Source organism: Dendrobates tinctorius, unplaced genomic scaffold (genome assembly GCF_039654945.1).
Source record: "Dendrobates tinctorius isolate UK_male_01 unplaced genomic scaffold, ASM3965494v1 ptg000022l, whole genome shotgun sequence".
Taxonomy (NCBI): Eukaryota; Metazoa; Chordata; class Amphibia; order Anura; family Dendrobatidae; genus Dendrobates; species Dendrobates tinctorius.
This window is the reverse complement of record NW_027361690.1, coordinates 21,918,004-21,937,283: the sequence shown is the minus strand read 5'-3', so window position 1 is coordinate 21,937,283 and position 19,280 is coordinate 21,918,004. Positions and strand designations below refer to the sequence as shown.

The 19,280-nt window shown below is 41.6% G+C and overlaps 1 protein-coding gene across 1 annotated transcript in view; it reads left to right on the top strand.

Moving 5' to 3' along the window:
- FAM227B (family with sequence similarity 227 member B) overlaps positions 1–19,280 on the top strand; it is a 1,066,637-nt gene that overhangs the window by 168,217 nt on the left and 879,140 nt on the right. Inside the window, 5 exon segments of the mRNA XM_073568466.1 lie at positions 1,524–1,546; position 2,879; positions 5,191–5,286; positions 12,014–12,112; positions 14,820–14,921. Coding sequence (XP_073424567.1) covers positions 1,524–1,546; position 2,879; positions 5,191–5,286; positions 12,014–12,112; positions 14,820–14,921 — 321 coding nt within the window.

Genomic DNA, 19,280 nt, shown 5'->3' with positions numbered 1-19,280 from the left:
TATATTGCTTTCTATGCTATTTGGATACGGACATATATGTAGTTTCAGGTTTTCTTGCAATATTATTGGCTGATAAAGTGAAGTGTTACCATGATGCTATTGGTAGTTGAGAACTTTGCATAATTAAGCAAAAGATTATAAAAGAAGTGACTAAAATAAAGGGGACTGGTGATCTGTCTCGATCCTCCCGTACAGAGACTCTCGTCTCCGTGTGGTCATTTAAGTTGCTAGCAACACTCTGTGGAATAATTTGAACATCACTGGCTCAACCGTGAAGGGTTAATTTAGCCCTCCCTCAATAGCTACCCCGACTTCCGCAGGGCCAAAAACACATGTCAATCCGCAACCAATCTGCACAAAATCTGCAAAAGCGTGGATTTTTACCTGCGTTTTCTGCCAAGAGATGCAGATTTCGTGCAGAAATTTCTGCAGGCAAATCTGCAACTTGTGCACATGCCCTAAGGATATGTGCACACGTTGCGGATTTTAATGTGGATCCGCAGCTTTTTTTTGACACACGGATTTGCATTAAATCCGCAGGGTAGTGCACAGGCAATGTTAGTCTATGGTAAATTAAGAATTGCTGTTCACATGCTGCGGAAAAATCTGAGCACATTTGCAGCATTTTTTTTTCTGTAGCCTGTCAATTCTTTTTGCGGATCCGCAGCAGCGTTTCCCAGTCTGACACTTAAATCTCTTTCTCGCCAGGACAAGGGAGAAAATTCACATATCCAATACCACCTAACAACTCTGCACACCAAAAAACGCATTTGAATCCACATCAATTCCGCATGAAATCCCCAAGCATTTTATCCTGCGTTTTCTGCCAAGAGATGCGGATTTTGTGCAGAAAATTACGCAGACTAAACTGCAATGTGTGCACATACTTTAAGGGTATGTGCACACGTTGCAGATTTGCGTGCATAATTTTCTGCACGGAATCTGCATCTCTTGGCAGAATCCGCAGGTCAAAATCCGTGCTTTTTTTTTCGTTTTTACCCCTGCGGATTTCTATAATGGAATAGGTGTAAGAACGCATGCGGAGCCGCAAAAAGAATTGACATGCTGCTTAAAATAAACCGCTGTGGATTCCGTGCGGAATTTTCCGCAGCATGTGCACAGCTATTTTTTCCCCCATTGATTTACAGATTGACATTGTACTGTAAATCACTTGCGGATCTGCCGTGATTCCGCACGGAAAATCCTCTGCGGATCTGCAGCAAATCTGCAACGTGTGCACATACCCTTAAAGATCAAATGATCCTCCTTTTCCTCCCATTTAAAATAATGAAATATAAAAAAATACACATACCGGTATGTGTTTTCAAATTATTTAACCTGATAGGTAAATGGCGTAACGAGAAAAGAAAATTGAAATGCCAGAATTGCAGTTTTTTTGGCTGCTGTAACACCTGGAAAAGATGCAATAATAGGGCATCTCTTAGTAAAACGCTAATAGTGTCTATAACACTTTATTTGGTGATCACAATCTCTTTTCTTTAGGTACTACCAGAAAAACTCAGGAGGAAGAGGAGAACTGTGTTGAGTAGAGTTGAGCGATACCGTCCGATACTTCAAAGTATCGGATCGGAATGGATCGGCCGATCTTAAAAAAAAGTATCGGTATCGCCGATTCCGATACCGGAAGTCCCATTCAAGTCTATGGGACTTCCGGTATCGGAATAAGAAAAATCCTGTTTTTCCCTTGTACAGCCTCTCTGGGGTCTGTACGGGCCTTTCGGGGGGCTGTGCCGGCCTGCCAGGGGGTCTGTGCAGGCTCCGGTGGTCTGTGCCGGCCTGCCGGGGGGCTGTGCCGGCCTGCCAGGGGGGCTGTGCAGGCTCCGGTGGGCTGTGCCGGCCTGCCGGGGGGCTGTGCCGGCCTGCCGGGGGGCTGTGCAGGCTCCGGGGGGCTGTGCCGGCCTGCCGGGGGGCTGTGCAGGCTTCGGGGGTCTGTGCAGGCATCGTCCGATGGGACTACAAGTCCCATCGGGCGATGCCTGCTACCATGACAGTGATTGACACATTAGCCAATGATGGGACAGTAGTAGTCCCATCATCCGGCTAATGTGTTGAATGTAAAAAAAAAAAAAAAAAAAAAAATTACATGCTACATACATACAACATGCATACTACATACATGCTACATTCATACTACATACTACATACATGCTACATTCATACTACATATATACTACATGCAACATACATACTACATACATACTACATGCAACATACATACTACATATATACTACATGCATGCAACATGCATACTACATATATACTACATGCTACATACATACTACATATATGCTACATACATACTACATATATACTACATGCATGCTACATACATACTACATACATACTACATATATGCTACATACATACTACATGCTACATACATACTACATATATACTACATGCATGCTACATACATGCTACATACATACTACATATATACTACATACATACTACATACATACTACATGCATGCTACATGCATGCTACATGCTACATACATACTACATATATACTACATGCATGCTACATACATACTACATGCTACATACATACTACATATATACTACATACATACTACATGCATGCTACATACATACTACATGCATGCTACATACATACTACATGCTACATACATACTACATATATACTACATGCATGCTACATACATACTACATGCTACATACATACTACATATATACTACATGCATGCTACATACATACTGCATGCTACATGCATGCTACATACATACTACATACATACTACATGCTACATACATACCACATATATACTACATACATACTACATACAATACATTCATACAATACATACATAGACATACAGTACATATAACATAGAGTAACATACTTACCAATACTTGTCACATTGTTCCCCGAAGCCATTGTCTTACGGAATAAATATTAACATAACAAACCACAAAAATACTCACCCACGATCCGAAGCAGTCCACGAGTGTGTCCCACGACGATCTTGGGTAGAGAACTGCAGCACCAGCTGTTGCTTCCGTTCTCTACGGGCTGCAGGAATCCAATGACGGAAGGTAGGTATCCTTCCGCACTGTATTCCTCCGCCACTTAAAAAAAAAAAAAGTCCCTAGTCTCACTTTATGCCATTGCTGTGTGTGAAATTCCCACGCAGCAATGGCATAAAGTGAGACTAGGGACTTTTTTTTTTTTTAAGTGGCGGAGGAATACAGTGCGGAAGGATACCTACCTTCCGTCATTGGATTCCTGCAGCCCGTAGAGAACGGCAGCAACAGCTGATGCTGCAGTTCTCTACCCAAGATCGTCGTGGGACACACTCGTGGACTGCTTCGGATCGTGGGTGAGTATTTTTGTGGTTTGTTATGTTAATATTTATTCCGTAAAAGACAATGGCTTCGGGGAACAATGTGACAAGTATTGGTAAGTATGTTACTCTATGTTATATGTACTGTATGTCTATGTATGTATTGTATGAATGTATTGTATGTAGTATGTATGTAGTATATATGTGGTATGTATGTAGCATGTAGTATGTATGTAGTATGTATGTAGCATGCATGTAGCATGCATGTAGTATATATGTAGTATGTATGTAGCATGTAGTATGTATGTAGCATGCATGTAGTATATATGTAGTATGTATGTAGCATGTAGTATGTATGTAGCATGCATGTAGTATATATGTAGTATGTATGTAGTATGTATGTAGTATATATGTGTTATGTATGTAGTATATATGTGGTATGTATGTAGTATGTATGTAGCATGTAGTATGTATGTAGCATGCATGTAGTATGTATGTAGTATTTTTTTTTTTTTTTTTTTTAACATTTAACACATTAGCCGGATGATGGGACTACTACTGTCCCATCATTGGCTAATGTGTCAATCACTGTCATGGTAGCAGGCATCGCCAGATGGGACTTGTAGTCCCATCGGACGATGCTTGCACAGACCCCCGGACATCAGCACAGCCGCCCGGCAGGCTGGCACAGCCCCCCGGCAGGCCGGTACAGACCCCCACAGGGTGCACAGACCACCGGCAGGCCGGCACAGCCCCCCGGCAGGCCGGTACAGACCCCCACAGGGTGCACAGACCACCGGCAGGCCGGCACAGCCCCCCGGCAGGCCGGTACAGACCCCGGGCAGTCCACACAGCCCCCCGGCAGGCCGGCAGAGACCCCCGGAAGGCCTGAAATGACGGCGCATCATGATGCGCACACACCGCGCATCATGATGACGTCAGGCTGTCAATCAACTTTGAACTTCCGATTCCGATGCCGACTTCCGATATTGAAAAAATATCGGAAGTCGGTATCGGAATTCCGATACAGCAAGTATCGGCCGATACCCGATACTTGCGGTATCGGAATGCTCAACACTAGTGTTGAGGTAATTTTGTAGAAATTCATTGTCTAACATACAGTATTTGTGATTTTAACATACTGTAGTTGAGTACTTCTAAGAAAAATGGAGAGGTATGAATTTCAGATTTAGCACTGGGGCTCTTTATCATCAATGTATAATATCTGCATTTTCAAGGGAATCTGTCAGCATGGTTCTCTATTTTATCTGGGAGCCGCATGATGTAGAGGTAGAGACTCTGCTTCCAGTGACGTTTTATTAGGCTTCTTGATGTACAGTAGTTTCAATAAAATCACAGCTTTTTCAGCAGGAGATTATTACTAGAGGACTTATTGTCTCGTGCCATGTGGTCCTCAGTCTCTGTGTAATCCCACCCCACCACTGATTAGCTGATTTCAAACTGTGTACAGAGTACACAAATCGCTGCCAATCAGAGCTCAGCATTCACAGAACTGCTAGATCTGCAGCAGAGAAGTCATTGATTTTATCAAAATGACAGTAAATAGCCCAGTAAATGATACGTTGCTGGAATCAAGGTCTCTGTGCCTACATCAGTCTTCTCTTGCTCTCAGATTATATAGCAACCACCTGGTAATAGATTCCCTAGTAAATAGATTGGTAACCTTTCCAATTGATGCAATTGCCTGTTACCATAAGTAAGAAATAGTTATGTTACCTTATAAGTTAAAATTACTTACTTTATTAGGGAGATTAACAAATTGAACTTTGTATTAACCATTATTGTATTACAATTGTAAGAGGTACTGTAAGTGTGAGATGTGTGTTGTTTTTTTACTCAGAAATGTGTATTTCCTGGGTATTATAGAACAGTCTTACCTGGAAGCCTTAAGGCATCTTGGATTCTACAGAACATTGCTGAAGTCCAAGAGCTTAAGGTATGTTTCAACTAAGTATGCACACCTTTTAAAGGGCCATTCTCAAGTTGAGTCACTCACAACTCTGCAGTCGCCTTACTTTCTGGTTTCTAGCAGGGCGAGCACACCTCACTGAGTGACAGTTATGGTTATTAGCAGAACTGTAATATTATTAGAACTATAATGCTCAGCAAGTTTTTCAATAACACATATAGCTATCAATGGTTGGCTCTGGAGCAGGGGAGGGAGACTGTTACCATTGTGGAGGGCCCAACCAACCAGTCAAACTTACCTCTGCCTTTTATTTTTTAGATTAATTTGTATCACTTAATTTTGAACAGAATAAGATATGTTAACTCATTGCTACTGTTATTACATGTTATGGTAGGGCTTAGTGTAACTGCTTTTTATAAAGTTTAAATAAAGCAGTATATCATACTATTCCCGTTATGCAGTCCTTTACCTTGATCAAAAGCTCCCAACACAATTTGATGTCCCCACTCACAGAATGATGTCCCCACATAGTATGATGTCACCACACAGCTGCTCAAACAGAAAGATGTACCCTCATACAGTATGATGTCTCGACAAAGCCCTCTACAGTTTGACGTCACCTCACAGTGCAAAGTATTATGTCCCCACACAGCCCCCCCATGCAGAATGATGTACCCATACAACCCCTTTAAATACACTGCTCAAAAAAAGGGAACACTTAAACAACAGAATATAACTCCAAGTAAATCAAACTTCTGTGAAATCAAACTGTCCACTTAGGAAGCACCACTGATTGACAATCAATTTCACATGCTGTTGTGCAAATGGAATAGACAGCAGATGGAAATTATTGGCAATTAACAAGACACACTCAATAAAGGAGTGGTTCTGCAGGTAGGGACCACAGACCACATCTCAGTAGCAATGCTTTCTGGCTGAAGTTTTGGTCACTTTTAAATGTTGGTTGTGCTTTTACACTCGTGGTAGCATGAGACGGACTCTACAACTCACACAAGTGGCTCAGGTAGTGCAGCTCAACCAGGATGGCACATTAATGCGAGCTGTGGCAAGAAGGTTTGCTGTGTCTGTCAGCGTAGTGTCCAGAAGCTGGAGGCGCTACCAGAAGACATTCCAGTACACCAGAAGATGTGGAGGGGCCTGTAGAAGGGCAACAACCCAGCAGCACGACCACTACCTCTGCCTTTGTGCAAGGAGGAACAGGAGGAGCACTGTCAGAACCCGGCAAAATGACCTCCATCAGGCCACAAATGTGCATGTGTCTGCACAAACGGTTAGAAACCGACTCCATGAGGATGGTCTGAGTGCCCGATGTCCATGAGGGTTGTGTTCACAGCCCAACACCGTGCAGGATGCTTGGCATTTGCCCCAGAACACCAGGATTGGCAAATTCGCCACTGTCGCCCTGTGCTCTTCGCAGATGAATGCAGGTTCACACTCAGCACATCTGACAGACGTGACAGAGTCTGAAGACGCCATGGAGAGCGATCTGCTGCCTGCAGCATCCTTCAGCATGACCGGTTTGGCAGTGGGTCAGTAATGGTGGGGGGTGGCATTTCTTTGGAGGGCCGCACAGCCCTCCATGTGCTCGCCTGAGGTAGCCTGACTGCCATTAGGTACTGAGATGAGATCCTCAGACCCCTTGTGAGACCATATGCTGGTGCGGTTGACCCTGGGTTCCTCCTAATGCAAGGCAATGCCAGACCTCATGTGGCTGAAGTGTGTCAGCAGTTCCTGCAAGATGAAGGCATTGAAGCTATGGACTGGCCCGCCCGTTCTCCAGACCTGAATCCGATTGAGCATATCTGGGACATCATGTCTTGCACCATCCACCAACGTCACATTGCATCACAGACTGTCCAGGAGTTGGCGGATGCTTTAGTTCAGGTCTGGGAGGAGATCCCTCAGGAGACCATCCGCCGCCTCATCAGGAGCATGCCCAGGCATTGTAGGGAGGTCATCCAGGCACGTGGCGGCCACACTCACTACTGATCATCTTTTCCTTGTCATGAGGCATTTCCACTGAAGTTGGATCAGCCTGCAATTTGATTTTCCACGTTGATTTTGAGTATCATTCCAAATCCAGACCTCCATGGAATATTCATTTTGATTTACATTGATAATTGTTATGTTTTATTGTTCTGAACACATTCCACTATGCAATGAAAAAAAATGTGCAACTGGAATATTTAGTTCAGAGATCTCTAGGATGTGGCATTTTAGCGTTCCCCTAATTTTTTTGAGCAGTGTAGTAATATGTCTGCAAACAGCTCCCTTATATAATATTATGTTCCCACAAAGCTCTATTCAGAATGATGTCACCACACAGCCCCATGCAGAATCATGTCCAAACACAGCCCCTTTATACATTTTTATGTCTCCACACAGCCCTCCATGCAGAATGATGTCCAAACACAGTGTCTGTGGATAATGATGTTCCCACACAGCCCCCTTAGACAGTTTTATGTACCCACACAGCCCACAATGCAGAATGATGTCCCCACACAGCCCCCTTACACAGTATTATGTACTCACACAGACCACAACGTCCCACATGCTGAATGATGTTCCCACACAGCCCATTTTCTCAATATTATGTCCCCCCCATTCCCCTGCAGAATGATGTCAAATAAAAAAAAATACTCACCTCTCCTCTTTCCCCCCTGCAGCTCTGGTCTGCTATGTGTACTAAAGCAAAGATGTCGTGATGTGATGTAGTGACGTCATTGCACCTGTTACGCTTTCAGACAGTCAGACTCAATGATTCTACATCATTGTTTTCACCAGTATCTGCATCCTGAGGCTACAGATACTATTGAAAGTGAGACCCCAGGGGAGGGGGCAGCCGTGTGGTGCGGGACACCAGTGCATAAAGCGTTTAGGCTGTCCTGGTCCATGGGCCGCACCAGAACAACCAAAGTGCCGCATGTGGCCTGTGGGCTGCAGTTTGTCCATATCAGCTCTGGAGTAAACACTGTTATTTACATAAAGAGATAACAAGGCATATAAACAAGCACATAGTTTAGGAAAGTGAAACCAGTGATTAGAAGAACTCCACTGGAAGTAGCCAATGAAGGGAACTTGTGATTTTGCAAGATTTTTAACAGCAGCTTGTCAAGAGAGGGAGAGGGAAAGGAAGGGAAATCAATAGCCTGGAGATGGCTGGGAGATTAGGAGTTAACTCCACTCCTGGCCAATCTCCATGGAAACAAGTGGTATACTATGTAATATGAAAGGTCTCCTATCAAGTGAGCCACAACAAACAGAAAAAGTAAGTCAATTGCAAACTTGCTCATTTTTGTAATGTGCTGCTGCAGTGCAGTACAGGACAACCTCCACCAGGGGGTGATGGTGATGGAAAAGAGGTTGCACACACACAGCGTAGTAACACAGAGCCTCAGCACAGGTGTCACAGGTAATGAAAGAGTGGTCAGACTAGCCGAAGTCAGCAAATGTCAGGAGCAGAAGTACCAAGGGAGACAGCAAGTGCGTAGTCAGGGACGAGCGAGAAGTCACGACCTACCAGGAATGTGGTATCAGAAACGTAAGCCATTGTCAGAGTTCAAGCCAGAAGGTCAATAGCCAGTCGGAAAGCGTGATATCAGAAACGGAAAAACCAGAAGCAGAGTCCAGAGATCAAGCTGGGTCATACACAAGTCCGGTAATCAGGGGCAGGATGAACACTAAAGGAATACAGGTCAGAGGCACTAGCTTGGAAGCTTGCAGTATAGCTGATGCTGGCCCGCAGGCTGCAGAGGGCTGAAATAGCCCAGCCAGCTCCAGAACGAGGCAGAGGGGAATAACCCCCGCATGGCCAGTCTAAAGAGAAGACAGAAGAAAACAAATTCTGGACTGTATCTTGACAGTACCCCTCTCTCAATGGGGGGCCACAGAACCCCCAGGCTTCCCTGGACAACGAGCGTGAAAGGCCCGGTCCGATCCGCATGGACTGAAAGTGCCGGCACCCACGACCAGTCCTCAGGACCGTAACCTTTCCAATGGACCAAGTACTGAAGTGAACGGCGGAGCATACGAGAATCCACCACCCGTTCCACCTCATACTCGGTCTGGCCATCTACCACAACAGGCGGCGGGAGCGAGGGAGACCAGACCAGAGAAAGACAGCAGAAAACAAACTCTGGACTGGATCATGACAATTTTCATGCTGTCTAACCATCTAAAGCAAATAATAACATTGGACCTCCCCTTTGAGGATGAGTATGACATGCCTCCAAACTGTATTTTGCTAACAGACCCTTTTAAAATCAAATATGCTTGCTATAGGAAGTAAAATCAGTTAAGGCATATGCTTAGTTATCTACAAAATATAAATTAGGATAACAATGATTCTATTTATAATAAATGCTATAAATGCTTTTACCGCTTTCTTTTGATATTGCAGCATGGAGTGCCCATGCATCTTTCTGCTTTTACAATGGAATACAAATCTAGAGGTTTGATTTTTTTTTGCACCAAGATGTACAGTACAAAGTTCATTCAGTATATTTGGAGTTGCAGGGCAAGGTCCCATTCTGTTACTGTGCTCTTTTGTGCTTTAGTGAACTTTGGCTACATCATGTCTCATCGGTTCATGAATTGTAACTTTTTATTCTCAATTTATTTGACCAGTTGTTCTTCTTGACTGCAAGAACCATGTTTCCCTGTGGTCAGGTTGAAAGGTTCAGAGTGCCAATACCAACTGTTTTAAATAGTTTTCATTTTCCTGAAAGTCTCTCCCTAATTGAAAACTGAATAGGAGATTGAAAATAATGTTTCTTATTTTTTCATAAACTGCTGTCTTATAAGAAATAGTATTACCAAGGACAATACAAATCTCATATGAAAAAATGCTAAACCACAATTTCAAGAAATATTATTATTGAAGATACCAATATGAAACTATAAGGCTGTGTGCACACGTTGCGGATTTTTAGCATTTTTGCCATGCTTTTTCGCTGCGTAAATGCTTAAAATCCACAACCCCTTGTATTCAATGGCATTCTGCACATGCTGTGCTAATGCTGCGTATTTTTCCGCGGTGGAATCGCATCATGGAAAAATAAGCAGCATGCTCATTCTTTTTGCAGAATCGCGGGGATTCCACACACAATGGAATGCATTGTTCCACTTACTTTCCGCATGTGGCTATGCCCACCATGCGCAAAGTAAGCGGAAAATGTGCGGCTGGTACCCTGGGACTGGAGGAGAGGAGACTAAAATAAAAAATTGTGATATTCTCACCTTCCGGCGTCCCTCGCAGCATTCCCACCTGTCAGCCACGCTGCCGGCATCTTCCGGTCCCAGTGATGCCTTGCGACAATGACCTGTGATGACGTAGCGGTCTTGCGAGATGCTACGTCATCTGGGGTCATTGTTGCAAGGCATCGCTGGGAACGGCACTTGCCGGGAGCATCGCTGAGGCCTGGGAACTCTGCGGGCGACGCCGGAAGGTGAGAATATCACAATTTTTCATTTTTTTTTATTATTTTTAACATTCTCTCTTTTACTACTGATGCTGCATAGGCAGCTTCAATAGTAAAAAGTTGCTTACACTTGTCAAACACTAGTTTTTTGCGGGAATTCCGCATGCAGATTTCCCACGATTTTCCCGCGGCAGGGAATTGCGAAATTGCCATGGAAACTTCCGTGGCAATTCCGCACGTGTGCACATAGCCTAGGAATACCGCACAATAACAATATCTCTACATAGATTCTAGGGGACAGTCAACAAGGAAAGCACACTGACAAAATGTATTAAAAAAGTGATTTAATAGCCAGAGAAAAATGAACACTATAAAATTGTTAAAACCTAGAATAAAATAATTACAATATTGCAACAAGGAGACATTAATTCATTAAACTTATTCATTTCCATAATGTCATAGTTACCAGAAAGGAGCCCTTCACATACTCGGGTCTCTATCTGCAGTCATGATCTTATTGGCGTTTCTCTTCTTGCCTCCTTGTAATGCCACCTTGGTGTGACTCTTATACCTCCTTGGAATGTCCTCTCATTGGTATAGCCCCTTTCTTGGTAGGGTACTTTTCACTACTCCTTGGCCCCCTTTCCCCAAAGATTGCCCTTGGTCTCTCTTCCAGGGATCCTGCTTTCCATGGATGCCTAACCTCTGGAATCTCTGTACTCCAGGGATGCCTCCCTGAATGCTTTTTATTCTTCCAGGAACTTCCCCCAGAGGGCCAAACTTTTTTTGAGCCATACCTTTTGTTGGACTTCTCATATACTCTCTTCCTATGACCTGGAGACACTATGAGCAAAGACCTGTTTTGATAAATCTGTGTTCTTTCCCTCCAAAGTAGATACAAAGGATGTTTATTTCAAGTCTTCTCCTAGTTAAAATTTTGTATGACATCCTGATTATTCTTCATTAGCACAGAGTATTTAAATCAAACAAAGCAGAGAATTGTTGACTGGGTGATATCACACCTGATTAGATAAACTGTATTCAGACCTTTTGCTTATAGAAAACCCTATATTTTATACATTCAACTAAATATAAAATGGTAAATTGAAATATATATTTTATCTGTATATCTCACAGTATGGCAGAAATACACAATCACACCCCAGAATTAATGCCTATCGATATGTATATAATGTACGACAGACTGAGATGAAGAAAAAATCTAAATAGAAAATATATACTGTATATGATTAATGACACAAGGGATCTTCAGTATACATTTACTGTAGATATGAGTTCTTTGCATTCCTTAGGAAAGAACTGGAAAATCAATATTAAAGATACTTCTATCTGAGAAGTCAATAGCCATATTTCAAGATTGCTTTTGGTGGTTTTTTCTTCAGAGGTTTAAGGTAAGTTGAATCAAGGTTGTTAAACTAATTAAACATGAGATATTATGATTTAAGTAATATACAATGGTGATATGTTTAATAATAATTTACGTTAATTGTCTCTTTAGAGAGGAAGAGGAATAGAACTCTAGTGCCACCTATAGGAAGTAGCAATCCTAGAAGTCAATGCCAACCCTTTAACGAGCCTTGTCACATGACTTAGGAGAAAAGCCAAAACCAGAATCTCAATTTGCTGGCACTGTTTTTTTGGGTACTGTCCTCATCAGTGCAAAGTGTGAGATCTGGTTTAGCTGTGTGAGAGGCATTACATTTGTGTTACAAATACAGCAATTTTAAAGTGAGATTCTGAAAACTGTCTTTAAAGGGATGATCTCATAATTTATAACTATAACTGATCAATGGGGGTCTGATGGCTGGGAACCTCACCGATCCCGAGAACGGGCTCTGGACATTTTGGAATGAAACCATGACCATTGTCTACTGGTGTGCCGGACACAGCCAAGTACAGCTGTTCTTCTATTGAGTCAGTTCAGAGTCCCATTCTCCCAATCCTTTGTGTAGGTTATAACTTTTTATGATGGGAATAACTCTTTTGTAAGTTGCTGTAGATCATGAATACAGCGTCAAGATTAGCACACAGTAAATTGCAAAAATAAAATAATTACAGTAATGCATATCTGTCATTTCTTCTACTTTTATCTGCCATACACTGCACACACAGGCACAGGCATTCCTACTTTACGTTTATATAGCACATGTTAATAGGCAGCAGTAGCAGCATGGAGAACAATATATGAAGGGAAATTAAAAAAAGAAAAGCAATTTCATCACTGTGTTTAGGGGTGTTGCACTGTTTACTTTGTGGTAAAACAACCTGGTAACTTTGTTCTATGTGTCCAGAAGTAAAACGAAACGTGACAGAATATTTAGGCTAAGTTCACACGTAGCGGAACTCTCGCGGAAATTACAGCGAGAGTTCCGGAATTCCTTTCCGCGGGAAAATCCCATTTTAATTTCCCGCGATTTTCCCGCGGAAAAACTATCATTTTGCAAGCGTAATTAGCTTGCAAAATGCTAGCGTTTTCCAAGCGATCTGTAGCATCGTTTGGAGAACTGATTGACAGGTTGGTCACTCTCATCAAACATAGTGTTTGACAAGTGTGACCAACTTTTTATTACTGAGGCCGCCTATGCAGCATCAGTAGTAAAAGATAAAATGTAAAAAAAAATTAAAAATGGTGTTATTCTTACCTTCCGACGTCCGGGGCAGCCTTCCCGCCTCTCTCCACACTCTCGTTCCCAGTAATCCTTTGCGAAAATGCCCGCGATGACGTCCGTTCTCGCGGGATCGCGACGTCTCGCGGTAATTCGTGATGATGTCGCGCGAATGACACCATTTTTTATTTTAAATTCTATTTTTTATAGGGATATGGTACCCAAAGCCCGGAGGACAGTCTCCTCCAGACCGTGGGTACCATCCGCAATTGTTCTGCTTACTTTTCGCATGGTGTGCACAGCCACATGCGGGAAGTAAGCGGAACAATGCATTCCTATAGGTGCGGGATCGCCGCGATTCCGCAAAATTAATGAGCATGCTGCGTTTTTTACCGCGAAGCGATTCCGCCGCGGTAAAAACCGCAGCATTAGCACAGCATTGCGGAATCCCATAGGAAAGCATGGGATGCTTATTTTTCGCGTTTTCGTGGCAAAATCGCGCGGTTAAAACGCCACATGTGAACTCAGCCTTACAGATGCGATGAATGTATTTGATAGCTCACATTTGTATAGACATGCATGCAATGCAATGCACTTAAGAAATGCCTCTGCATAGCCTGATGTGAGGTGTATGCATATGTCTGATCTTCAATAAATTCATCACCTCTGAAGAAGTAAATGCTGGCCAACGTTTTTCTTTTCTTCTGATATGCATTCATTTTGTGACCTGTATTGTTTGAATATTGCAGGTGGTCACATCTGTGATTGACATGTTCTGTCTTAACCTTTGCTTAGTTTTATGGGTCAGAACAGTTATGGTGATACCGAATTTATATAGGTTCTATTTTTTTTTACTACTTAAAATGAAAAAAAACAAAAGCAAAAAAAACTTAACTTTTTCTTTTTCAGCATATATTGTTAAATTTAGGCAAGAGGTAACTTCACCAAAAAACATTTTTTTCTGCTACATTTACATATAAAAAGAGAAAACAAAAAGCAAAAAACACAAATATCCTGAACTAAAAAGTAAAAAGTAAACTGCAAATAATGCATTAAGGTAATAATAATAATAAGGGTATTTAGTAAACATAATTTTGATCAAAATAATGTACAAGCCATCCCGCCATGTCACGGCAACCCTTGTGGGACAGTCGCTACTCTAGTATTTAAAACCTTTTCACTTGCCAAGTGAACAAGGATCGAGCGGCTGAACCACTAGTGAAAGCTTAGTGGATGGTTTTCCCAGCTTTTTCAGCATATATTGTTACATTTAGGCAAGAGGTAACTTCACCAAAAAACATTTTTTTTCTGCTACATTCACATATACTGTAAATAGCTTGGGGGTGAAATCTGCTGACAGTCACATTAAAGAATTATGTAGTTTAGGGTAGGAAAAACAATATATTGCTGACAAAAAGTGAAACAAAAATGAATAAAAATAGCATTTTTTTAAATAAATGTTTGTATAATTTTGTATTATCTTTTCTATCAGCCTCAGCAAATCCAGCAGGATTATCTCTTTGATCGGATTTCAGACACTTTTGTTGCTTTATTCTGCAGTATTCCACATGATATTAAATACTTTTTTACACAGGTAATAAATGTAGTAGTCTTTTATGCTACTTTTGTTTGTTTTTTAAATAATTTCTGTTAAGATTTTTCCTATATTGTTTTTCTTTGTTACCATCTCAATAATTGGGTTTTTATAACTTAAAATAAAAGCTATTAGCACTTGTATGAGACAAATGGATTTCTGAAAGGGCCCTATCTTTTGTTTCTTTTAGGGATGGTGTTTTGACTCTACGAGGCAATATTGGTGTGGTTGAATGTTATTAGGACGGGTGCACACGATCCCGAAGTGGCAGCGCTTTGGACGCAGCACATGTTTGCTGCATTTAAAGCGCTTTAGTCTATTGAACACAGGTGAAATCGCATGTGTTCACTGAATCATAAAAAAGAAAAAAAGAACACTCCAACAATATATACTGAATAAGTCATATAATATATGTAATTTAATATATAAACAATGTGTTCCTTAAGGGTTGGATGGCAAACCATCCGGTATCGATGAAGAAAAATTACCAAATGATGTGAACGGACCACAATTAATGAATATGTATATGGACAAATTAACAAAGACCAAAATAAAATCTAATGACAAAAATAGTATTTATTATAATTTCAGACACAATATGCAACTACAATAAAAAATAAATAAAAAACATATAAAAATTGTTATAGTATAACAACCAGCACCCATAGATATGTTAATAATCTAATAGCGTATTATATTAGTCTCACCACTGTACACAAAGGGTTTTTAATATCAAATGTAAATTCAGCACTTATGGTAAAGTCCCCAAAATATAGCAACAGAAAAAAGTGCAAAGAAAAATATGTATTAATAAGTAATAAAGTTGACAAATGTGACTGTGACCAAATATATAATGTGATATAAACACGTATATGTTAGTAAAATACACAAATTTTGAACTACTGAATAATGAAGTGAAAACTCACAAAAGCGTGCTAGACTAGGCAATAAATGGGGAACTTGAAAATATGAGATGAAATAGGATATAAAACCCTTTCGTCGGGGCGCGTCATTTCTGGCAACCCGCTTCTCACCACTGTTTCTCATCCACTCTCTTAGCCCAGTAGGTAACATGTTTTGCTGTGTTTCGCTATATGCTTTCCCTTTTGGGAGCTAGACATTATGCACATTGCTCCATGAGTAATTGCCAATTTTTGTTGGCCCATTTTTACTTCATAGTGCTATAGGGCGTTATACTGCATTATGTTTTACTATTGAGCGCCGGCTATTTCATTCACTGCACCGTGAATTGTATTAGTTTTTTCCTTGAGCTGGCTTGCTCTTTATAATTATTGTCATAAGGCAGTCTATTGTAACACATTGGGTTATCTTTCTATATTATAAGAGTGCTGGATTTCCTTTTTACCACGCACTGAGTACGCTGGGCGTCATTTTTTGAAAGGGTTTTATATCCTATTTCATCTCATATTTTCAAGTTCCCCATTTATTGCCTAGTCATTATTATTATTATTATTATTTATTGTTATAGCGCCATTTATTCCATGGCGCTTTACATGTGAGGGGGGTATACATAAAAACAAGTACAATAATCTTAAACAATACAAGTCATAACTGGTACAGGAGGAGAGAGGACCCTGCCCGCGAGGGCTCACAATCTTCAAGGGATGGGTGATAATACAGTAGGCGAGGGTAGAGCTGGTCGTGCAGCGGTTTGGTCGATCGGTGGTTACTGCAGGTTATAGGCTTGTCGGAAGAGGTGGTCTAGCACGCTTTTGTGAGTTTTCACTTCATTATTCAGTAGTTCAAAATTTGTGTATTTTACTAACATATACGTGTTTATATCACATTATATATTTGGTCACAGTCACATTTGTCAACTTTATTACTTATTAATACATATTTTTCTTTGCACTTTTTTCTGTTGCTATATTTTGGGGACTTTACCATAAGTGCTGAATTTACATTTGATATTAAAAACCCTTTGTGTACAGTGGTGAGACTAATATAATACGCTATTAGATTATTAACATATCTATGGGTGCTGGTTGTTATACTACAACAATTTTTATATGTTTTTTATTTATTTTTTATTGTAGTTGCATGTTGTGTCTGAAATTATAATAAATACTATTTTTGTCATTATATTTTATTTTGGTCTTTGTTAATTTGTCCATATACATATTCATTAATTGTGGTCCGTTCACATCATTTGGTAATTTTTCTTCATCGTTCACTGAATCATGCAGATTCACCACGTTCAATACATTCTATTGGTGAAATTGACATGCTGCGGTCTAGAGAGATGCACCAAATGTTCGTCTCCGCGGGTGAGCTGCAGGCGTCTGTGGTTGCATAGTGGGCATAGGATTTCTTGAAATCCCAACCACTACGCTGTAGCAGCTAGCCGCTGCGGGTTTGGCGCTGCATAAGTACCCAGCCTCAAACCCGCAGCGATTACTGAGCGTGTGCACATACCCTTAGACTGTTATAGTGATTTTAGTCTTAGTTTGTAGTAGAAACACTTGCTTAAAATATCTTGGGATACTGGCTGTGTAATTAGTAATTATCTAACTGTTAATTCAGTCATCACCTGGAACAGAAACAGCTGTGTTTGTGTAGTAGGCTTAAAGGAATCCTGCCAAGTCAAAAAACACTATTAGCTTGCAGATATGGGGTTATTCTGCAGGTTAGTAGCGTTCTGAATCTAAGCAGTGCCAGCACATAGACCTCTGCTGCCGGGATGAAATGAACTTTATTCCTGGTAGCATTTGGGTTTCAGTCATGAGGGTGGTGCTCAGTCACTATCGACCCTAATGCTGAGCTTTTGTCAGTCAGATTCAAGGGCTCGTTTACCGCCGCCACTCTTTGTACACAGAGCACTGAAATCATGCCAGCGCCATCCCCCGTGACTGAAACACGAATGCTACCAGGAGGAATAAAGTTAATTTCCTCTCAGCAGCGGCGGTCTAAGTGCAGGCGCCAGGCATGTTCAGACCACTATTAATCTGCAGATTAACCGCATATCTGAAGGCTAATATTTTTTTTTCACGTGACAAGTTCCCTTTAAAACTGGGTGACAAACAGTCAAACTTTGCTGCAAAGGTGGGGTTGTGGAAGACAGTATCATGTCACAGGTCATATACCATGGCAAGACTGAGCACATCAGCAAGACACAAGGTAGTCATACTGCATGCGACCTGCGTCCTTTATCTTTAGCACTGGGGACTCAGGCTGTGCGCAGGTATGCGTTTGGCGGCGCATGCATCCTTTTGACGGTGCGTCCCCAGTGCTAAAGATAGGGGACGCAGGTCGCATGCAGCGTCATACGCCCCTAGGCGGAGCTACCGGAGGCAGCGTGGCAGGGGGCGGGGCTTAGCGGCGGCTGTGCGCAGGCCGTCACTGCGGCCTGAAACACTAATGTGAAACCACCCTTACTGATGTCTGTTTAATAATTGTAGTTACAGAATTTTAGTGGTCTAAGGGAAAACATTTCTCCTGCGGCGGAGGGACTGCCACATGAGAGGTTTGTGGTCCCCTTTGTGTGTGACTTCTTCTCACATGATCTGTCCTCGTCACCGCCCATAGAAAAAGCAATAGAATATGCTTCACACAAGCACTTAATGATCTGGGTCACTCACCTCCTCTGGGCTGAACCTAAATCCCCTCCCCTGGAGGTTAGAGATAAATCTCCCAAAACCTATGAAAGATCATAACTCCTTTCTGGGCGGTCGTAGGGCAGCGTTTGTGTTATCCGATCCGACCCTGCCCCTGCTACTCATAGAGACTAAACACAATTTGGCTACCTAGCTACTAGTGACTGTTCTTTGTATCTCCCTTCCCATGTATGTTAGAATGACTCGAGACCCAGGCAGGCACTTGCCCTGTTCTGGGGATCTCAGAAATACATATGATGTACAGCTAGGACGTACAGTATTTCCATAACTCTTATGAAATCCTAGCTGGCTGAACAAAGGACTCAGGCTGCATGGCTTGGATCCGCAGGGGGTCTTCCTGTAGAAGACTGCATACCAACTAGCTAGTGGGGTGTGTAAATCCCTTGTCATGTTACCACAGCACATGCTGAAAGGGTTTTTATAATCAGATGCTAAATAAGATACAGATGATTGACATGGAATTATGTCTCCAATTTTCTTCACAGACACGCATTGGGTTAAGGCACCACGTCGGATATACTTTTACTTGCATATGTATATTGTCTGCTATTGTCTATTTATAAACCTGTACTGTATTTATTTTCACTGGGATGGCATCATTCAGGATAATGAGATAAATACCTAGTGTTCTCTTATTTTTGGGGTAGTATACCCATGGACGTATTGTCCTTTCAGTTACCATTCTTGTTATTTATATAAATATATCTTCTTTGGTCTGCGGGGT